The 24651-nt window shown below is 37.2% G+C and overlaps 2 protein-coding genes across 2 annotated transcripts in view; one reads left to right on the top strand and one right to left on the bottom strand.

Annotated features, from left to right (window-relative positions):
* The window catches only part of LOC134528953 (probable tubulin polyglutamylase TTLL2), a 34991-nt gene extending 21414 nt beyond the window's left edge, over positions 1-13577 (top strand). Inside the window, exons 6-9 of the mRNA XM_063362620.1 lie at positions 3396-3672; positions 9663-9865; positions 10588-10971; positions 13524-13577. Coding sequence (XP_063218690.1) covers positions 3396-3672; positions 9663-9865; positions 10588-10971; positions 13524-13577 — 918 coding nt within the window. The remainder of the gene's footprint in view (positions 1-3395; positions 3673-9662; positions 9866-10587; positions 10972-13523) is intronic.
* A 7844-nt stretch (positions 13578-21421) lies between these two features.
* LOC134529622 (lysosome membrane protein 2) overlaps positions 21422-24651 on the bottom strand; it is a 169793-nt gene continuing 166563 nt past the window's right edge. The window contains exon 10 of the mRNA XM_063363918.1: positions 21422-24566. Within this exon, the coding sequence (XP_063219988.1) occupies positions 24270-24566 (297 nt within the window). The 3' untranslated portion in view covers positions 21422-24269. The remainder of the gene's footprint in view (positions 24567-24651) is intronic.

Raw genomic sequence — 24651 nt, 5'->3', positions numbered from 1 at the left:
TGCTGGACGGAGCGGGGATGGGGGACGTCACGTGACGAAAGATGCGCAGGTGGTACAGTGCAGCGCACAGAACGATGGCACTGGGCCATAGGAGGCAACAGAAGCGACGCGTGGATGACCGGGGAGGCGCCGTCATGGCCGCGTGTGCTGGACGGGGCGGGGATGGGGGACGTCACGTGACGAAAGATGCACAGGTGGTACAGTGCAGCGCACAGAACGATGGCACTGGGCCATAGGAGGCAACAGAAACGACGCGTGGGAGACCGGGGAGGCGCCGTCATGGCCGCGTGTGCTGGGCGGGGCGGGGACGGGGCACGTCACGTGACGAAAGATGCGCAGGTGGTACAGTGCATGGCACAGAACGATGGCACTGGGCCATAGGAGGCAACAGAAGCGACGCGTGGAAGACCGGGGAGGCGCCGTCATGGCCGCGTGTGCTGGGCAGAGCGGTGACGGGGCACGTCACGTGACGAAAGATGCGCAGGTGGTACAGTGCAGCGCACAGAACGATGGCACTGGGCCATAGGAGGCAACGGAGAGCGGGGAATGGGCTGATGGTTGACCGCGCTGAGGAATGAAACTGTTAGTCGTGAGGCCTGGACAGATTAAATTAGAAAGTCCCGTGGAACTTTTAAATGCACTAAAAATAAAATATAACTTTAAATTAACATATCATACCGTATTAAATCTTAAGACAAATATGAAACTTACCAATAATTGGCACAAGAACTGCAAATGTTTTGTTATTTTATGATACCAAGATGAAATTTGCTAATTTGCTCACAAATAATTTTGAAGTCTATTGCCCATTAACTGATGCCACAATTTACCTTCAAACTAAATAGCATGTGATGAGGTCATTTGAATTTCGAAAGATTTTTTTTGGTTTCTGGTCCTTCGGGGCCTGCCGAAACTATGTATGGTCCAATCAGGATGCAGTTCAAAAATGTTTCATGTACTCCAGCCTCTCTTCAAATAATAACGCAATTTTGTAGGCCTCTAGGTTCTACCTAATTATTGCGATACATTTATGGCTCTACATTCATTAAGAGGTTAGTATAAAAACGGTCGAATGATAGAACGTCAAATTTGCAGTATACGCTGACTTGAACGCACATATAATAAATTGTATTTTTGTCTCTTCATTCCAAATGCAATCTAGGGAGAAGCACGAAGTAAAACTTTGACGATTATAATATTCTGGTTTTACCATTTTTGTTTCAGGACATTTGTTACGAAATAATGTAGTGAAAAAATAATAAAGTACATAATAAAAAATAAAATATTTTTCACTGCCTATTACCAAAAGTAAAATAAATTATTAAAAATATTTAAACATTTTGTTGCAATTGTTTTTGTGGTTATAAAATTCTTTCAAATACACGGTCTTCCCATCACTTACCTTAACTTAAAAATTATTCCATTACCATAAATGAAGGAATGCGCATCCATAAATGTGAAGACACTACATGAGTGCATAATCTATTTATAGGTATATAGGTACATATGTATGCATGTTACAGTACATGCGCGCATTAATGAATTAATCTATCCATGTAAGCCTTTAAAAACATACTTGTGAACATATAAAAATAACACAATAATACTTAAGTATTCACTCATAACATATACATATTAATATTTATAATATATAAAAGGTGGTTAAATAAATAACGTTAAAGGCTTGAAGAGGGTTTTCGTCACGATAAGGTACATGGTTGCGTACAGAACTTTGCCATGAAAGTAGCCACTTACTCCAACTACAGGAGCCAGTGACATACTCGCCGCGCACTATCGCTCGCCAGTCTGGTCAGTGAACTCCAGCCGCGGACAGCAGACAGCTGTGAGCTCGACTCTGAGCTATGGGGCGGCTAGGTTCAGAGGAGCCTGCAGACACGTACTTGCTGCACGGCGCCACGCAGTCACGTGGAAGTTTAGCAGCAGCGGTGCTCGCGAGACGCTTTCTTTACATCACCTTACCGTGTTCCGATGACTGAACCTCCAGAACATGAAGTTCCAGTGTACGTGGAGATCTAGCCCAGCACGAAAATTCTGTCACGGCTGTCCCTGTGGGTCACGTGATGGCACACGAGCAAACGCTCTACACTCACTACCGGCACAGCGTCCAGTCAGGGTGTTTATCCACGTAGAGCAGGCTTCTGCGGACGTTATTTTTGCTGAACGCAGTAACTTCTGCGTTGTTGGCGGACGTGCGACCACGACGGGCGAACTTCGATCCTCTGGCTTTCTTTCGACTGGGTTCAAATCAGAAGTGCGGCGTGCGAAACCATTATTGTGGAACATACAGCAGTCCGACAGCCACGCCTTCTTGAGGCCAGCAACGCACCAGAGTGTCCGAACATGCGCGAATGTCCTTGCTCCAGCGATGTCGGGGCTGTGTTACTGTTGGTTGCCGTAAATTTGATAAAATTACTGGAGAAAAATGTTGAAGCATTGTACGAAGATGATCTGCTGTGGTGAACCTGCAAAGATTTCATTATTATCAATATCTCTTCTCAGGTACATTCAGTGCCCCATTGTATGCATTTATACTTTTTGGCAATATAACGTGCTTACTGTACTCCCCCTTTTCCCTTTTCACGATTACTAAGCTGCCTGTACAGCATTCACACGCATGGTATAAGCAACCATCTTACAGATCGAGGTGGGACAAAATTCTATTAATTTTTTTATACATACCTTATGATAAATCACCTTCTAACGTCTGTAATATAAGTTACACATCATATATACGTATGTGTATAATGCCTTCGATATTTTATTTATAAATTCACAATTATTTGCAAATTTAGAATATCGTTCGCCAACTACCTTCAGCAGACCACAGATTCTGCTGGTGTCCTAGAATTGCCACCAGATTTTTACGCAAAACGTGTTATTTTCGCGTTATAGTATTAGATTTTAATATTTGGATTACAATGAAAATATCTTTATTGAATTAATGACAACTTATTAACGCACATACTGTTTTGGATATCATCTGTGAAATTATTCTGTTCATCTGTTTAATTGACTAGAGAATATAGCGAGGCAGTGCTGTGGTGAGACCCTGAACTCACAATCAGATGATCCGGGTTAAATCCTGATCCAGCCATCCTGATTTCGGGTTTTCCGATTTTTTTCTGTTGAAATGACTCTAGAAAAATCCTGGGATGGTTCCTAGCTACAGGACATACCCGGTTTCTTCCCCAGTTATCTTGAACTGTGATGTTGCTTGTTGAGTTATTCATCATTCATCTGAAATGACATTGTTATCGAGATACGTTAAGCCCAAATAAAAAAAAATTACAATGTTTCGTGTTTGATTTAAAATAAAATAAAAAGTTTTGCTTGATGCTTGCGCTGTGTGTGTGTGACGATGATAAATGTTGCAGGACCTCAGCGAACTCTGCTACGATTCGAACGCTGTTGTTCAGAGATACATCCAAAACCCACTGCTGATTGGCGGATACAAGTTCGACTTGAGGTTGTACGTGTGCATACCCTCGTACCACCCTCTGACTGTGTACTTGTACAGAGAGGGACTGGCCAGGTTCGGCACAGAGAAGTTCTCCCTGGTCGATCTGGACAACCCGTTCTGTCACCTGACCAACAGCTCCCTCAACAAATTTGGGCCGGGTTACACAGAAAAAAAGGAAAGGGTAGGGTCAGGTACGTAACAATATTTTAATTTTTCACGTCAAAAATGTTTTTTTTTTAATTACATGTGTATTGCGTGTGACAAATGTAGTAACTAGTTGGATACATATACGACAGTACATGGGTTTTGTGCGACTGTTAATTGTGAAGAATTGGCCATAAAGTATTGGGAAAATCAGTACTTGTCTAGTTTTGTACAGGGTGAAAGTATTCCAACATGCACTCCACAAAATATTTCCAATATCAAATTAAATTCAATCGTTTTAAGGAAATGTCATCAAATTGTCTCTATCTGTAGCAATTCACTTATGATCAAACACATTGAAAAATACACCAACTGGGGGGAGTTTATTTTTGATGTGTGAACATCTTAGCTCTCGGCTTTTGGTGGGAGTAATTTCGTGAAAATGTAACGGAAGTCAATGAATGGAAATGTGCCACAAAGATGGCAGACCCACGTGGAGCAACATTAAATTCGGATATAGTCACTGTAGCCGCGAGGCTACTGATTATTCGGGAGGGACAGGTAGGCCATGCGAGAATAAACGATAGGTCTACTGTTGTACACTATTTATTTGTGCCGTAGAGTGCGCTAGCAAATTTACATCTATGTACAGTGAACAACAGCCTACTCTTGCTAAGAGGCAGACTCGAACTGTCCCTTCGTTCCTCCTCGCCAGCCTGCTAGCCCGCGCGGAGGAGGGGTGATAATCCCCTTGGCATCCGGGCTAACGGGACTCCTGGAGGGTGCGCTGCATTCTGGCCCAAGGGTGTACAAACACCGACGGGACAGCCGGTGCTGATAGCCACATGGTTGGCGTAGCGCGGTAGATGTCTTCGCGATGTACCGCCACAGTACCCCCCTGCCAGTGACTTGCGCACAAGGCTTGTGGTCGGTAAAAACAGAGAAATGTCTGCCTTCGACCATATGGCGAAATTGATGGATCCCTAAATAAATGGCTAGTAGCTCCCGATCATAGGCACCATATTTTTGCTGAGCAGGGTTGAATTTCTTGGAGAAGAATGCTAATGGCTGCCAGGATCCTTGCACAAACTGTTGGAGAACTGCTCCCATTGCAAAATCTGAAGCATCTGCCATTATTGCTAAGGGTGCGGACGAACTTGGATGGGCGAGCAGGGTGGCTTCAGCAAGGCTAGTTTTGCACTTCTCAAAGGCACTGTCGCTGTCAGGTGTCCATGTTAACAGGGCTTTGCCTTTCACATCGCCCTTTAGAAGTTCATGAAGGGGAGCCTGAAACTGGGCAGCCTTGGGAATGAAGTGCCGGTAGAAGTTTAGCATTCCTGTAAACTGGCGTAGCTGCTTTGCCATAACTGGTTTTTTGTATTGGAGTATAGCATCAACCTTCTCTGGAATGGGTGTGGTCCCATCTGCTGAGATATTATGTCCTAAGAATGTCACTTGTGGTTTGCCAAATATGCACTTGGATGGGTTAATAAGTAGCCCATACTGAGCAAGGCGTCGGAAGAGTTCCTCGAGGTGCTGTCTATGTTCTACCTCATTGATGGAAGCTACCAAGATATCATCGAGGTATGAGACACAAAATTCAAGTCCTCTGAGAACTTTGTCTATGAACCTCTGAAAAGTCTGAGCAGCATTATGAAGGCCGAAAGACATGAATGGGAATTCATAAAGTCCAAAGGGAGTTGTAATGGCAGTTTTTAAAATATCAGCTGGTGCAACTGAGATTTGGCTGTAGGCCCTCACAAGGTCAATAGTTGAGAAGACTGTTTTTCCGCAAAGAGTGTGAGAGAAGTCTTGTATGTGGGGAATTGGATATCTATCTGGAATTGTGCGTGCATTGAGCAACCGATAGTCCCCACATGGCCTCCATTCCTCCCCTTTTTTGGGTACCATGTGCAGAGGTGAAGACCAGGCGCTGTCAGACGGGCGAGCAGTGCCAAGTTTGAGCATTGATTCAAACTGCCTCTTTGCAATTGTGAGTTTGTCCGGTGCCAAACGACGTGGTTTGCTGAACACAGGCTTCCCAGCTGTAGTGCGGATATGGTGTACTGCAGAATGTTGGACAAGATGTGGTGTACCAGATGGGCGGGTAAGACATACATACTTTTGGAGGAGTTCGAGGTAGTGAGATGATTGAGGCAGAGTCCTGACACTACTGATGTCACTTGTAGCCCTGTGGCAGACAGAGGCAAGAGATGTGGTACTGTCTACTAGGCGCTGATTCCGAATGTCTACCAACAGGCCATAATGGTGGAGGAAATCAGCACCGATGATTGGTTTGGTAACATCGGCCACCACAAAACGCCAGACAAAATCACGCCTGAGTCCTAAGTTTAAAGGTAGGGTAAGGAAGCCGTAAGTCGAAATATTTGAGCCATTGGCTGCGAACAAAACATAATTAGACTTGGGCCGCCTTCCAGGCAGTCTAGCGCAAGGAAACACACAAATGTCAGCACCCGTGTCAACCAAAAACTGTACCTTTGTGCCCTTGTCCGAGATGAAGAGGCGGCTGCTTGAAGTCGGGGTTGGATCACTGGCCACCATCAGCGAGTCCCCTGCACGTTTCCCGAGCTGTATTCGCAGGGCTGAACACACTTTCGCACCCCATCGCCAAAGCAACGATGGTACCAGCAGATCCCCTGCAAACTATTGCTGCGGGAGCATTGCTGGCGTGATGTAGATGGGGAGCGGTCGCGGCGACTGTCATGCTGGCCAAGACGAGTCTGGGATGCTACAGCTGCGATCTCCTGTCGCAGTGTTGTGGCCATCTCTCCTAGTTTGGCAGTCATGAGGATTGACATTTTCTCGCACATGGATTCTAATGAGGCTGCTTCTGCCATCTGTGGTCTCGGATTTGTATCCGCGATGGCGTCTGCAAGCTCGGCTAATGAGTCTAATGAAGAATTTGTCTGTGTTACCAAGATCGCTTGCATTGGTGGTGGTAACCGACTCAGCCATAATGACTTCAGAAGGTCATCTGGAACGACTGTTCCTGCCAAACTGCGGAGGTGCCGTAGAAACTGCGAAGGCCTTCGGTCACCGACTTCCTCATGTTCCAGTAGTTGTTTCGTCTTCCATTCCTGTGAAGCACTTAACCTCTTTATAAGTTCTGATTTGAGTCGGCCATACTTGTCCTCAGTCGGGGGATGGACAAGTATATCGCGCACTTCGATCGCGTATTTACAGTCTAAATGACCTGCAACATAGTTGAACTTAGTTTCGTCGGATTTGACACCTGCTAGGGCAAACTGGTTTTCCATTTGAACGAACCACATTTCCGGGTGTGGAGCCCAGAAGGGTGGAATGCGTACTGCAACACGCTCGATAGAGATGGTTGATGATGGGGGTTCAGCCATAACTGCGGAAGTGTTATAGAATGATAATGAACACTAAAAAAAAAAAAAAAAAAAAAAAACGAGGTGCGATTATGTGCTGGAGCACGATGCAACTGCCTGGACTGTGTCGCCGAACATCAACATGACTCCTACTTGCATGTCACAACGAGTCTCGGAAGTCCGAAGTATGTGCTGGAAGTGTCACAGAACTCGTTCATTTCCTCTACTTCCGCGGCAGTGCGGATGACGAGCGGCGCGGGTGATGTGCGACGCGGATAACGTGCGGCGCGGGTGATGTGCGACGCGGGTGACGTGCGGCGCGGGTGATGTGCGACGCGGATGACGTGCGACGTGGACGACTTGCGGCGCGAGTGAAGTACGACGCGGATGACGCGCAACGCGGATGACATGCAACGCGGTTGACGTACGGCGCGAACGATGTGCCTTGTGGGCGATGCGCGACGCGCGAAACGTGCGGTGCGACAGGTTGTTTATTTTACGCGAAACATGAATATCGCATGACACTTAATTCGGAACGCATGCTAGCCTTGCCCCGATCACGTCGGGGTCACCACTGTAGCCGCGAGGCTACTGATTATTCGGGAGGGACAGGTAGGCCATGCGAGAATAAACGATAGGTCTACTGTTGTACACTATTTATTTGCGCCGTAGAGTGCGCTAGCAAATTTACATCTATGTACAGTGCACAACAGCCTACTCTTGCTAAGAGGCAGACTCGAACTGTCCCTTCGTTCCTCCTCGCCAGCCTGCTAGACCGCGCGGAGGAGGGGTGATAATCCCCTTGGCATCCGGGCTAACGGGATTCTGGAGGGTGCGCTGCATTCTGGCCCAGGGGTGTACAAACACCGACGGGACAGCCGGTGCTGATAGCCACATGGTTGGCGTAGCGCGGGAGATGTCTTCGCGATGTACCGCCACAGTCACTTTCCTAAACCTTAAGGGACATACCAAACATATTGGTGTGCTAAATAAAAAAAAATTTATAGTGTAACTACCCTGAAATATACTTGGTAAAATAAAATAGTCATAGTAGAAAGCAGTCACAAATTCTAAAATTCCTAAAGTAATTGGCATTAAAATAATTATTCTCCTTCCAATGTCCAAGAGTCTTAGTAGCACAGCGGCAAAGAGCTCGCTCGGTTACCTTAAGGGAAGTGGTTCAAATTTCGTTATTGAAAAAATTTATATGTTTTTTTTTATTTTTAAATTACATTTCACTATAGTAATGTTACGATTTATAATGTTGGGAGAGCTGGGTTCGTAAGGGATAGCCCAATTAAGTTTTATTACCGTTTTATTAATTACTGAAATTTACATTACCAATAAATAATTGTTCTTAAGAGTGTCCGATCACAAATCACTGGCACTTAAAAATGTTTATTTTGAAGTCACTTAATGTCTGTCAAGTTCCGCAGTTCGCACTCCTCAATGGAGCTAGGCTCGACAGTGGTTCGCCCCTTTAACACGTGCTTGTACACACACACACACACACACACACACAGTCTCGCGCCACTCAGTCGCCGCACTTTCACGGTCCAGTCGAACTCCGCGTCGCGCCACTCTCGGGGGTGGGGGGTGGGGAGTCTCTCACCCTCTTCGCCGATTTCGCACTTCCCTTCGCTCTGAATCCACTCGGAACCGTCGCGGGACTCGCTCGGAACTGGGCACTCACGCAGCACTCCGCGGAACTCCGTCGCAGGACTCCGTCGCCGAACTGTCGCGGAGGCCGGCGTCGCTGCTTAAGTACCTAAGTGCCCTTCTCGAACCGACGAGAGCAGCTGTGACGAGTCGTGTAATCCCAGGCCGACCCGATGCCCGAACAGTCCAGAAGGATGGCGTCAATTCGTGCTGCTCCTCGTGGCGACCCGCAGAATTTCCAAGGTCACTCAACGACAGATAACTGCGCTGAATCAGGACGATGCGTGGGGGGGAGGGAGGGGGGAGGAGGGGTTAGCGACGACCCTTGTAATCCTGCCAGGCGCGTGTGGCATGTCGTACGTCAGTGGAGGGCACGTGTCACGGAGCATGACAGGACAGCCAGCCAGCTCCGAACCTGGTGCGTGTCGCGGTCCTGTTTGCGTTCGTAACAATAATAATGTTGAATCAGCTATATACATATACTCACACATACGCGCGCGGCCGAATCACCTACTCATTTTAACAAAAATAAAACAATTAATTTAAAAAAAATGCACTGTAACAATTAAAATTACTATCAATAATTTATCAATACATCCTGATATATTTTTTATAATAATTTTGTTACAGTAAGTTTAATTCTTCAACTATCTTTAAACGTTTCTCACTTAAAATTAAAATATGTTGGAAAAATTTTAAGTTCTTTCAGTTGTGTGTTAGATTCTACAGAATGCTGAAGTCAATATAATTTGTGCTGTAAAATTATATGACCGTTTTAGTTACGGATATACTAAACATAATGTAGATTTGGCAGTGTGCGTTTTATTTTTTTCAAGTCCTTTGGCGTACGTCATAACGATAACTCCACCTAATTAATGTAACAGCAGTTTAGCGTACCATGGAACGAATTCCATAAATTGTTGCTGTCCTTATTAAAATTGGTTAAATATTAAGTGTTTCACCTTGAGCTGCAAGTCAACTGTGTAAGCTGCAGAAAACATTTTTTTATTGAGTGTTTTTGATAGGTTGCAAGTGGACGCTGAAACAGTTACGCCAATACTTCCACCAAGCTGGGATCTCTGACTGGCTACTGTGGCAGAGAGTCTCGTCTCTCATCATACTGACAGTTCTGAGTCAAATCGGAGGGATACCAAACACAACCAACTGTTTTGAATTCTATGGCTTTGACGTCTTGGTTGATTCCTGCCTCAGACCCTGGCTTTTAGAGGTAAGAGCTTTGACTTTCGACTTGACTGGCCATTCATAGAGAAGGAATGTGAGTCAATGAAATTGAATACCTACATCTAAGTGATATTTTGAAAGGATTTAAACATTTTTAGTGTCCTTTTTTGCTGAGATATCTATAAAACTTTTCTCCTAAATAAATCTCGTTTTTTTTTTGTTTCTTATTAGCATAGCGTAACAGTTTTGAATTTCTTCTCTGGTAGAGTCTCTAGAATAATTTTCCCGGAAGTAATCTCTTAAATGTATTTCTTAACATGGTTTGTAAAAGGAGATACACTAATATTTATATATAATATTTTAAAATTTAAAACAATGTTAAAATAATGAAGGAAGGTAACATACATACAGTCTCATGAGGTCATCGTAAATAATGTACTATAAAGCCATCCAGCTGCTGTAGCCAATTCCTTTGGTAAACACTTTACTGAAGTTTTTGGCCAGCTACATGATATGCACATTTTTATCCTTTTCAGCAGCTGTTCAGCCGTTTTGGGTGGCTGTTTTGACGATTTTTTTCCTTTGCTAATTATCATATTGCCTCCTCACTCCTCCACCTGTCTTAGAACCTCCATTTGCCGACTACTGACCCGTGCGAGTTAAAATACACTCTACACATTTGGGGTAAAAATACACGATTGGTGTAAAAGTACACCTTTATTTTACAGATTACCTTGCGGTGATGGTTTTTTAAAATATTGTTTCTAGGTGAACTTGAGCCCAGCTCTGGGAAACGACTGCGACGTCGACGCGGCAGTAAAGAAACCCATGTTGCACGACATGTTCGATCTCCTCGGGCTGCCAGTGTGCAACACGGGGCTCTCGCTGTTCAAGATCTGGTCGGCGAGCTCGCGCAAGGAGACGGCGGCAGACGGCGCGCGCGACGACGACAAGGAGAACTCCAAGCACGGCGAGGCTGACTTGCTGTCGGCGTCGGCCATAACCTTCGTCACCGCTGCGAGCCGGTGGCGGAGGAGACACCACCAGAGCCAGCAGGGCGACGTTGCCAAATGCGCGCAAAGACCTCGCCGGCACAGTGCGAACAAGTCCAGCTCTTCTCCGGCCTTCTCCGCCGAAGACATTACAAACAACGTGAGCGGCGAGAGGAAGACGAGATGCGACGCGATAACTAAACTGACCACGAGACATTCGTCCATCGAATGTTTCAATGGGCAACCCGCGGTTTTCGGGGAAGAAGAAAGACCGCACAGTGCAGTGACCACTTTGCACAATGATTCAGATTTGGTGTATTGTAATTTTGCGACCGAGGAGAAGCTAAGGTTTGGCGTACGGGGTTCTTTTGAAAATGTCAACTGCGCTCAGAAAGCCTGGGGAAATGGTCGTGATTGGCATTCACCGCCGATCAAAGAAGGCCTTTGGACTCGTATCTATCCACTTGGTCAAATCCACGACAGTGCCCTCACCAGTAATCACAATCGACTGTACTCACGTTTGTCATCTCCACTGCCTACATCAACCCACATATGTGACAGGGAAACTAAGTTAGTGGTTTCAGCTGTTCATAAGTATTCAAAATTAGCGAAGGAAATTTTTAAACGCCATCCACTTCTTAGCGATGTTGAGTATAGCAGTACCTTACAAAAATCATTAGGCTTGACAGGAGATATTTGGCTACCTATGAAATAAAATATTGCATACTTTAAAAAACAGAATAAATACCATATAAAATTTTTAAACATTAGTTAAAGTAACTGGTTTGAGTATTAAGCATTAATTCTGAACCTGAGCTATTTTTTTTCAATTAGTTCATTTAATCTGCATTTCAAACTCTAAAGCTTCTGAATTCAAAGAATTTCCTAAGCATTTGCCAAACAAAAATCAATATTTACCCACTTACATAAAAACCAGTTTAAAATAGCTTACAGTATAAATGTCACTAAAAACCTAGTATTCTATCAAATATTTTAGCTGCAAATAATCTTTATATAGCTATAGGGTCTTTATGACTTATTCTTTACATGCATGAATTATCTATGTAAGAATGCCTAAACTAAATATAGGTATATATGTCTCAGTAAGAACCGCAAAAAGTACAATGTTTTAATTTTACTATCTGTGATTATATAAGTATTTATTAAAACTAATAACATGATAACTATTTAAGGAACTTAAGTTTAAAACTAAAAACAATTGTACTGTAAGATAGTAACAGATCTAAAAAATGAATTTATTATTGCAATTGATGACTTTTTACATGAGTTATTATATAAATTAAATAAACTAAATATTATTAAATTACCAGATTGTCACCATTTTTACATTACACCAGAAATATTTGAGTGTCATTTTAGACACAGCTTTATCAATCATAGTCAGCACAGTTAGTGCCATTATTAATGAAAAATATTTCTCTGATTGGTATTATTTATCACTTTGATTCCCCATTCTTAATTCAAAAAATACATTAAAGACCTTTAAAAATTAAAAACGTTTTATATATATATATATATAATTAAAAATATTATGGAATCAAAATGCCTTACATTAGCTGCTAAGAAATATATGATTGAAATAAACAAATGTTATTTGTTAAGATTTTGGCCACATTCAACAGAAATGTGTTTGTTTAAAAAAATTTTAAAATTAAATTTAAAGTTTTAAAACTAAATATATAATAATAAAAATTTAATTGGAATTCTTTCTGAAAGATGTGTCTTTTTAAACTAATGAACAGTTTATAATAACAAAAGTCAACTGCCAAATAACCCAATTTTCACATTTATATTTGTTTATTATATATATGACATATGCCCTTTAGCATCGTTTCAGCAGTGTAGAACATGGTGCTGGCATTGTGAGATCAATGTTTAAGACTAGCTGTTTTAGTAGTACCTAGTGTTTTGCATTTCTTCAACTACCTGGCCGAACTCTTGGGCTTGTAATTGTCCTTTGGTTAAAAGACATCTTCAAAACAAAAGAAAATTTGTTCGAATGGGCCAGATATTTACCTATATTGATTCGTGATATCTGAGTCTTGTTTTATGTTTATTGTAATCACGTTTATTGTATTTGTGTGCGCATTGGAACTGTGCGCATGGTGTTCGTTTATATCTCACTTGATGAGCTTGTAGTACATACCAGTGTTTAACTATGCTTAAAGTAGCCTAATGTGTAATAATCTTTCCATTTTAACAAAAGTAAGAGGATCATTTACAAAGACTTTTTAACAACTTCTGTTTTGGACAACAAGCAAATAAAAGTGAAGTGATGTGCATGTTTAACATGTCTTGCAAATATAAAATTAAAAACAATATTTGTTAGGATTTTAATTTCAATGTAGACTGTTTACCAAAAATTAAACTTTGTTAGGTTCCTCCATTAAAATACATTTACATAATCCATAAAACCTTTTGTAAATGTGAATAAAGAAGTCATCCCCAATATTATTTATAAGTGTTTAAAGATAAAAAAAAATTGACCATGCAATTTTAAAATAAATTAAGAGTAAATTACTGTATTATTTTTAACCAGTAAAGATCAGTAGACTTCGATTTTCGAGTCCAAACATGACAAACATTTGGAAACTTAAAAAAAATAAATCTCAAAGTTAGGATATGAACTCATGATAGAAACATGCATTCACATACTTATCCTAAAAATGTTGGTAAAATTTTGACTGGCAGGTTTTGTCAACTAATGATGAGCAGAGCTTCAGTAAAATAGAGGTTGATTTATAGATTAAAAACTCAGAAATATTTTTAAGTAATGCCTCTTAGCAAGATATTTTTTTAAAAAATATATATATATATCTATATTTAAAGATAAAATTAAATAAATGGATGTTTTCTTAAAACAAAGATTGGAAGTACCTACTGTTATGAGTTGCAGCACATCATCGTATTTATTATTTCTCTAATATTTAATGTCGTATTATCATATTTATCACAATAGTCAGTCCTATACAGGCACAATCTCGGTATTAAAAACTTTATGGTTTTTATTGGTTGTGTGTGAAAGCACGTTTGTAATTGTGATGTATAATTAAACACAGCTATCCAAGTGAGGCAACACAGTGGTAAAATATTTCACACACTGTTTCATAAATCAGACATATGCTGGGATGATTTATTACACTAGGCCAGGGGTCGGCAGACCGCGGTTCGCGAACCGCATGCGGCTCTTTTCTAAGGATTTTACGGCTCTACAACTCACTGCACTGCCACAGCACAAAAAAAAATATAACGCAGAACAAAATCAAATGGCTCAATCACAACGCATGTCCTCAACCTGTGTGCTCGTACCCCTTCCTGAAACCTATAACACAACAATGAAAACTAGAATTTGCTATTCTAACAATCTTTGGCTCTACCTATTCATGTGAACAAACATTCTCTTTAATGAATCAAAAAAGAAATAAATTAAGGAGTGACTTAACTGACGACAACTTACAATCATGCCTAAAAATAAAAATAGTTTGTTGCTTGCCAGACACAGCTAAGCTTTCGAAAGCGATGCAAGGTCACTGTTCCAACCAAGTAATAAATTTTACAAATCCCAAGTGATTTTTTTATTTTGATAATTAATTAAAATAATTTACGTTTTCTTGTTTTATTAGTAGAGTTATACTAATGACTACCATATTTTTTGACATTTATATGTTATAATTAGCCTTTATTTTCAAGACTATTTGAATAAAATATTATGATTTTACCTCTTTTTTTATTGTCTTAAAATTGGAGAATCTCTTTAAGTAATATTTGGCTCATCTGACTTGAAAGTCTGCCGACCCCTGCACTGGGCCATAAGCGATTCCAACCCAAATTCTTTGCATCGTCTTAGTTGCACATGTCTGTCTATAAAAATGATGTCCATAAAGCACCAAAATTAAATAATTTTCTGCTCTCAAAGTGCAGCTAAAACACCCAGCATATCAACCACTGTAGGAACTTATGCCATTTAATTCCTTTACGTTCCTGCCAGACATCTCTTAAATATTTTGGCAATGAAAAGTATAAATTATTTTTCAAGAAACAGTTTTTTTGTCTCTCATAGTATATGCGTCAAATTCACAAAAAAAAAAAAATATCCTGCTAAACTAAACATTTAGGATTAAATGTAATTATTGCAATAAATTTGAAGAAAACACTGACAAGTCTAATCATGAAAACATCTCCATTTAAAAATAAATACTGACTTTATTCAGTAATAATTTAAAAATTATGAATTTTTCTAAAGAAATGTGAAAATGTCTTGTAATAGCCCGCAACAAAAATTCTCACATAATCCCGTACGAGGATACCACTCCCCCAAATTATAATTTGCACACTTTGCAATTGTCGATGCATCACAAGAAATGGCAGGAGATGAATAAACATTAAGTCAGAGTGAGAATTGGTTAAACACGCAGGTGCGGAATCAGATTTTTCCTCAGTAGGGTGCAATTTTTATGAAAGTTTTCTGTATTCTAAAAATTTCATTCTTGTTTTGTGATTCATGTATGTGGCACTAAAATTTTGATTTATTAGTTTAGTAATTTTTTCATTAAAACAGAAAATGACACAGAAACTGAAGAAGACAGCCAAAAATTAAAATTAAAATTTTAAATAGCTCAGAAACTTTACTAAAAATTAGTCTTAACTCCACAGCTATAGCTCAGTTATTTGTTGCTATATTTTCATGTGTAAAGTAGGGTTTGCATCACCGGTGCCGAGACTGCACGCTGCCGCAGTTTTCAAAGTTTATAGTTTTTAAAAAAAATTATGCATTAAAATTAATTTTAAAAATTTTAAAAAAATATTATTTCTAACATTTTAATGAATATAGTGCAATTTATAAATGTTTTTAAATCCATTTTCATGATTTGAGGAAATTCAGGAATACTTTTATTGTATGTCATTTATTTAAAACAGTAAGTAGACTTAAATTATTTTTCTTCGTTAAATTCTTAATTCTTAATACTTATATATTCATCCTGTTTATTGCAATAAGGTATATAATTAAATTTCTTCTGAGATTACTTTTTTCCTTGCTCTGCAGCTGTTAATGTTTAAAGAATATTAAAATTTATTTAAATGAACTTGTAATTGCTATAAAATAAATGCTTATGATCTCAGAGGTTTCAGAATAAACACAAAATTACACATTTCCTTTAGGTATTCACACTTACGCTAATGGAAGCGACGAAAAGATCACTGCACTAATAATTATTTAATGCAAAAACATATTGTCACAAAAATTTGACACAGAAAATATTTTGCATTACACAACAATACCACAATTTAAATATTACTTCAATCTCTGGTCAACGGGCAAAACTTTATTTTTATCTAACAAGTAGGCTATACTGCGTTCCCAATACCTCTGAGCATAAGCGACAACACAGTCAGCGACGCAGCCGGGGTAATGTTTTTGACTGTCCTAAAAATATATTATATTTTTGATAACACATAAGCCTTTATGATTTTTGGTTAAAATATTTTTCATTAAGGAATTGTCCTTCGCAACTCGACGGGGGTGTTTCATGGCAATTGCACCCATAGTCCCCTCTCCCTCTTCGATCCGCACTTGTAAATAATAAGTTAAATATATAAGTAATGCTTTAAATTTCTGATTCATAACTTACGTACTCAGACACATAATTAAAAAAATTGTCAAACCTGTACAGAAAATGTTTTTTTTTTAATACAGAAACATGGTAATTCTTTTGTTTACATTTTGTCATGATATTTAAAAAAAAAAAGTATGTTACTCTTTGTGATTTTTTTTTTGTATATTTTATTTTAATTTTCACAAATAACTAGTTAAGTTATACATTTTGATGTTAAAGTACACATAGTTACAAGAAATTTCTTGTGTTCCAGTTTTAACGCTAAGCTATAGTTTTATAAACATTGTTATATCACAGTAAAAGTGCATAATATGCTTTCTAATAGATTTTTAATGACCAAGTATCCGCAAATAAATGTCTGTATATTAATTATGAAACCAATTCTTTTTTTAATTTAATTTAAATACAGTTTAGGTGGCCTAAGTTGAACACACATTTATGTATCATTGGTTCCATTCTCCGGCAGATACTTCACATTTTGAATAATTGCCTTTGAAATTTTCATTGTTCATTAACTTACTTTAGTTAAAGTTAGTTAAAGATTACTTTTGGAAAAATTAATATTTTACAAATATATGATGTGTTGCTTTACTTTACCATAAACCAGTAGTGTTAATTTTAAACATCAGTTGCATACTTATATTTATACACAACAGAGAAAACATGCCATCAACAGCTATGACATTTTTTATCACAGGAGTGTAGGCAAATTTTTTTTATGGAGGGGGGAGGAGGTGATACCACTTTGCCTGCTGTTTCTTTCAATTTATTTCCTTTCGTTTGTGGGAATGACAGTTTTTTTTAGGGGGGTAGGGAGATATATCTGCTATCCCCCTTCTGCATATGCCCATATAGCAAAATTTTAGTTTTACACTTTTGATGATATGATTACTTGCCTATATACAGAGATTAGAAAACACACAAGTTAAAAAATACAGATATATCAGTGAAGAAACTGCTGCCACATACATTTGTGTACAATTACAAAACTTTTTATTTTTTATTTTTTAGTAAATAAAATATTTGGATTAATTGTTGTGCTTATATACACTCATTCATGATCAACCCATCATGCCATTTCAAGTAAAGTGATGATCTTTGAAATTCCATACCTAAGCTCATATTTATTAACTTACAAATTTATTTTACAACCACTTGATAATGTAAGAGATTTGTGTATTTTTTCCATTTGTCACCCAATTTACGTGCTCTCATACTTCATTTTAAATTATTTTAAAATTATAATATAAAATACAGATAATAAAATATAATGTATGGTATGATATATAGAATTTACATTCATGTCGTCAATAAAAGATATTGTGCAAATATTTTGTTTTATTTTTTCTCTGCTTCTTGTCATTTAGCCAATTTCTTTATTGTGGGATGTTTTTATGGAAATCAACAGAAAGATATGCAAATAAATTAAATACTTAGAGCAGTATAGCATCGGTAACAATAAAGAGATCTAAATCCTGGTGCCTTACGCACTCTTGCTCTGAATGTGAACAATGACAACATGATGTCACAACTTAAATGCTCTCTCTTAGAGAAGGAGCCTGCATCTGTGGTCTAGGGGAACAGCTTTACTGACTTCTAGCATTGTGGTCTTTGGCTTGCCTCTTATTTCGGAAAATATTCTTTTGGAATTAGTTAGTTTGTAAGCCATCTCCGACTAAGTTCAAAGGTACAAAGTCTCAAATAAGCCTTTGAAACTTTTGATAATATTATAAAACAGCTGTATAATATTACTATTGTATATAAATAATCAAATGAAATTAAATAAAAATAATATTAAAATAATAACCTTTCCTCGGAAAACACATACTAAAATATTAAACTATGTAATTAATAACAATGTCTAAGTGATTTGGGCATCCTTTTAGAATCCAAACATTACTTTTATCATCATGTTGATAGCCTAATTGTGGGTGCAAACAAAAGGCAGTGCTGAAAAAAATATTAAAATTATTTGACCAACTCTCCTGACTATTCTTTGTCTCGATTTCACGTCAGTAAGTTCTGAATTAGACTATGGCTCATTCATCTGAAACTTTATAACCAATACTGATTCCAATAGACTTGAGCTGTAAAAAAAATAGTTCAGACACATTTTTAATAAACATTTATAACTGTTCTAAGCAATTTAACTATGATATACGCTCAATGCTCTGCGCATGAACACACAGCAATTAAGAAGAAAAGTGGTGGATACCATATGAGATAACTTGATTTTTAAATGCTTATCACTGCTTCGAAATATTCGAAAAAATTTGGTCCAAAAGTTTCTATTTTTCAGCATAGGGCACCTCAGTTATTTGAAAAACTTATAGAAATCATGAACTAACAAATGTTGTATTAAAAATTCAAATATCTGTTTAAAAGTTTTGTACCGTTTACTAAATGTAGCAACTTATTGAAAGACATATTAAATAACTGTATATAGTAAAGATATCAAAATTAACATGTTTTATTATATCAAATTAAATTAAACAATTATATCTATAATATTCTGTTTTTTAAGTGTAAATCTTAGCTCTCGGTGTATGGCATTTGGTGGGAGTAATTCGTGAATGCAGTGGAAGTCCCGTGGAACGGAAATGTATGACAACCATAGGGCAGCCATCTGCGGTGGATAGGGGCCAAGGTAAGTTCACAAAAACAAAGAAAAACTTTATAGTTTTAACTTTTAAAAGAATTTTAACAAGATGGGCATGATTTTAATAAAATTCCTTGTTGAAAATCAGGTCAAAGCTGGGGTTGAATATTTTTAGAAGTCTTTTTTGTTTTTATCAGAGCCGTTTCTTTATAAAGTTGAAAATTTCACTCTGCAAGCTGAAAGACTGAATAGTCATCTTAGCTGCTCCGGCAGTGAATTCTAGCGGCGGGTGTGGAAACAAGGCGTGATTCGTGTCAAGAAATGTTGTTGATAAAACAATTTGCATATATTTATCACGCTTGTCATTAGTTTAAAGAATTCTACGTTAAATTTTGTGTCCAAGTTTTGTATTATAAGTGTATTTGCATCATGAGAAGGCGTGAATTTGCTCATTACCGAGGCTAGTTGCTAAATATCATCGCCAAGTACTGAAAGACCCGCTCATATATTTTTTTTTCATGCCATTGTCCTGGTGCATTTGATTTCTTATGTCTTTGTTTGTAATGTTTATGTTCCTGTCATATTATACTGTGTTTATATGTGTCATGTTTATGTGTGTTTATATTGTATTATTTAAGTGCCTGCCTCTTAAAGACTTTGACTAGTGGCAAGCACTGAAATTTTAAATAAATAAGTAAATAAAAAATTATCATTCATAAACTTTTGTAGTATGTAGCTTAGTTTTGATGAATTAAAAAATATTGACTGAAGAAATTATTATACTTTAGCTATAGTGTTGGGTGGAGTAATATCAAAAAATTTAATGAAGTAAAAAGGTTTTATATAGTCATTTAATCACATTACACACTGGCTTACTTCACCTCAAAACCTGAATGCATCTCAGTTTACGTGTAACGGTGGCTGTGTAGTCAGACCTCTCACCTCCCACAAAGTGGATCAAATCCGAATTTTTTGCAAGTGGGAAACATGGCAGGTGTTGCCGCAAGTTAATAGGTTTACTTTTTATCGGGTTCTCGGAGCGTTCCGTTTCTTTCACACATTTATTCCATAAAGTCACCACGCATATTACCTTCAATGACTTTGATGTGGACACGATATTAAACTCACTTCATCCATTCATTTGATTCTTTTTCTTTCATTTATTATTAGTTTTGGACCCTTCAAAAGCACATGTGTTAGCTTACACATCATGTGGTTAGCCCAATTTATGAAGCAAATATTCTAAACTCTGCACTCATTACAAATACAAATTAATGTTGTATCTCTCAGTTAATGCATACCTGTAGGCATGTGCAACGAAAGTGCCACAGTTACCTTCGCATCTGAATTTTGTTTCTTTAACTGAAATGTTTAATCGCAAAAATAAGATTTTTTCGTGTACAATGCACATAAAAACATGCTCAGATTTGTATTGAAGAGGGTTGGCATGGATGGGGTTGGGAAAGAGAAAGGAGGAAGCTGAATGAACTCCCTCCAGCGGTCCTGTGCACCTCTTTCTGCATAGCTTTTGTAGTTCTTCGGCATTACAATATTTAGCTTAATAATTACATTTATTCATAGAATTAATTTTTTAAACTTCTAACCACTATTATAAAAGACCAAAAATAATTTTTTTTTCTTTCAGATCTATAAAAATTCAACAGTTTTGAAAAACTCAAAAATATTCTTCTGCTGAGGCTGGTTTTATGTAAAATTAAAGAAAACTGCATGTGGCTTAATGTGTATGAACTATTTGCTGCATGTTAAAATGTTTTTGTGCATTTTTGCATTTCTAAAAAAAGTTATCTTAAGGGCCCCGCCTTTCTGGATACACGTACGGTGTGCGGAGCTTCAGGAAAAACAACGTGAATTGAAAACTGCTCAAGATATCTGAGTGGGGTCTGTTTCCGAAAAGCATTTAAGAATTTGCCAAGGGCCAATAAGCAGAAAAAATATTTTTTTAAGAAACAAAAAATGGTAGGAAGAAGGCAAAAGTGTATTTTATTTTCCTCATGTCGTTAGCTGAAAACTCAGCTAGACCAGGTGACAATAAGACTTTTTTTTTTTTTGGTGTGAGAGAAATAAACATTACGCAACCAATGACAGGTAAAAGAATATCAAATTAAAAATATATATTGCAAATTAAAAAACATTTCAAGAATAGGCCATGGCATAATTTCATAAGTTTAAAATTATAACATTTTTATCAATATAAAAAACTATAAAACACTTAAAATGATTGCATATGAAGTTTTAATGCGGAGTGTGATAAAACTTTGAGTAAATTTTTCACTTTTTATTTATTTCAGACCTTACTAAAAGCACCTTTCTTATTAATTATTCAAACTTAACTCATAGTAACAAATACTTAAAAATTCTTGTCAAAAATTTTATTTTACTTCAGTTTAAGTACAATCAAAACAAATTTACCTTTACTATAAAAATATTAACAAACAAAACTAAAAGACATTTTTACAAAAATTACCCAAATGTAAAAAATATATATTCTCTTCAAAATATAACGTCTTTGATATTAAATTTAAGTTAACAATGAAAACTCATGGTTTAAAAAATTTTCTTTCCTGAAACATGTTTTTTTGTAAATATTTACTTTCATAAAACTTATTTTGAAATCCTTATTATGGCAAAAGCACCAAAAAAGTCATTTGAGTTTCTTCAGAATACAATATGTCACAATATTAAAGCCAGTCTAGTTGGAAATTATTAGGTACACTATATGTTCCTAATAGTTAATACAGATTCAAAGAAGATAAATAAATGTTATTGTCTATGGTATTTTATTTGAGTACAATTTTAATAAACAATTTTATAAACAACCAATTAGATACCTATCTTTAAAATGACAAAATATTTGTGTTGTTATATAGCATGCATGTGGTTTCAGGGAAAGTCTAACAAATAATAAAAATTTATAAATTTAACAGTTAAATATGAAAGGCTACCTAATTAATAAACAATTAATAAAACAGAATTTGATATAAAATCAACATAACATGTTTTGTAGCAATAATTTCACTCTTTAGTTCATGGTTAAGGGATTTACATACTACACAGAGCCTTTCTTCATACATATGTGGAAGAATCTTACTACAATTCAAAATGAAATTTTAATAGCATGTATTGTTTTAAGTTGACACTATGTAAGTATTTCATACTTGCCATAAAGTATAATTTCAGCACTAACACTAGTAGAAGATAATTGCAAAGACAAAACTGAAGCAGGGCCATATTAATACATATAGGTAGCTAAACTAAGAAGACATTTTTATAACCAAAATTATGAAGATTTATATTTTGTACTTTTTCAAAAGTTAAATGTGAAGCTTTTAGTGGATAGTAAAATGTGGAAGGGTAGATATTAAAGGTCCACTCAGAAATGAAATTTAAATTTAGTACACTGTCTCTTTAAAAATGAATAAAACTGAGTATAATGTTGTGACATTATTATCTCATAAACTTTACTAACATACACTACTCTTGACATGAACCATAGTGTTCAGTAATGATTTACTAACCATTCACTCAATTCTGACATTTATATGATTCAATTCTTTAACTGAACAACACATAACCTACATTAAAAATTCTTATAGTTAGATTGAGCAAAACTGTACACATGAAAATACTTTAAAAAAAATTATTTGTCATCAATTACTTTACACCATAATGGTGAAATTATTGCATTATGATGTCATTGATCTATCATGTAATAGATTTCCCTACTTTGATACAACACTTTGATTAATTAAAAAAAAAATCATGGAAGGATAAAGGAAACAATAACACTTCGGCAAAACTATGGGAACATTTACCAAATGAAACGTACAATAGTTAAAATGTTACTAATCAATCAGTTGTTTGGTAATGAAATCTACATTCTGTCAATGTAGCAAAAACACAAGTTTGGGTACGGTACCATTATTCATTAGCTTTGTTTACTTTTAACTAATAATTTTGACACTTTAGCTAAAGTTTATGTAAGCATAATACTCATGTATCTATTTTTACTTTATGGCATTACATAAATGGTACGTCACATTTTTGATCAAAAGTAATTTGAAGGGTAAGCTATTCTTTAATTTAATCTTTTACTGGTCGTAATATTTTAATTAAATAATTAGTTTTACGACAAACAGTCTTCTATAGTAGATGCTAGGTGAAATCACCATGAAAAAGCCATCATATATATCTGAAGGAAAAAAAAGTACTCAAGTACACACTGTTTCGTTACACCACAGTTTCAACCTAGTTAAAAGCTATTTCTTGTCCAAATAATGTATGAATAGTAATGTAAACATTTAACAGACAGTCCAAAAATTAAATGATGGTTATATAATTTGTACATTTTCAGTTCTGTAACGTCAAGTCTACTACATCAGCCATAGCAATGTAAAAAAGAAATTATTACATCAGCTGTTCACTATTATCACTTTCTTTCCCACTATTATGAAAATAATTTCTTTTTAACAACACTTGGAACTTTCAACATAGCTTTTAAATGTCCTAATAAACTATAGGAAATTAAGCTTTGCTTAAACTATCTGCAAAGGAACATCATGAGAATTATTTTTGAATGCTACATATTAGTCGGTACACAACCTACATAAGGCCGACAAGCTACAGCACAACTTCCGGTGTAACCCCAATTGTCATTGTATGAATCTCAGGCTTGGTAGAAATAATTCGTTTTTGCTCATGAATAGAGACATCTGGCACTTTGGTAGCAAGGCTGCATCTTAAAAACATGTAACGTTTAAGTTCAGAATTTTTTTCTTTTATTTTGAATTTGTTGTGAAACAGGTGGGATGGCTAAAGATTACATTTAATCACATATATATCTCCTGTGCTATGAATACAGTATTCTACACTGTGTTACCTAGAAAATGTTGACATACATTAAACAGAGAACCTATGTATGTGCCATTCCCTCCCACCAAACACCTGCAGGAGGAAAAAAATTGTGCAAAGATACCCGAAGAAGAGTTATTTCTCACTTTTCACATTTAAGAAACTTTTTGTCCTTAAAACTAAACAAACTGGCACCAGCACATTCTGTTTCGGGGAAGAACGCAACCCGGGAGAGCAGATATGGCCAAATATGGTCAAGTAAAACTGTTCATTACAGCAACATTGTCATAGTATTTAAGAAACTCTGAATGTGAATGACATTGTGATGTCTGAAGTATCAATTCCAAGATGGTGCTAAACTGTCTTGCCATTTTCTGGACCTCCGACAAATGCGGGGTTCATGATGTCCATGCTCTTTCCTTCCTGTTTGTTCCTGTTGATTTTCTTCTCGGGTTTGACATAGTGGTTGGTGCCTTCCAAGTTGAGTGTCTCCTGACGCCCACTGGAGCGAACCAAACAGCTGACTGCCATCACCAGAAGAACTCCCCCAAGTGCAAAAAGACCATAAGAGAGGGCTGCTCGAGCCACAGGGGGTGCGTTTGTTGCAAGGTTCAACAAGTCCGTCACTTCGACCGGAAGCCCATCGATACCCTGTGAACAATAAATTAGCAGTAGGAGTCAGAAATGACACAACAAATTTTTTTGTTAAACTTTTTCCAGCCTCATTATGTTCGAG

Source organism: Bacillus rossius, chromosome 2 (genome assembly GCF_032445375.1).
Source record: "Bacillus rossius redtenbacheri isolate Brsri chromosome 2, Brsri_v3, whole genome shotgun sequence".
NCBI classification, from domain to species: Eukaryota; Metazoa; Arthropoda; class Insecta; order Phasmatodea; family Bacillidae; genus Bacillus; species Bacillus rossius.
This window is presented reverse-complemented; position numbering and strand designations above follow the sequence as displayed.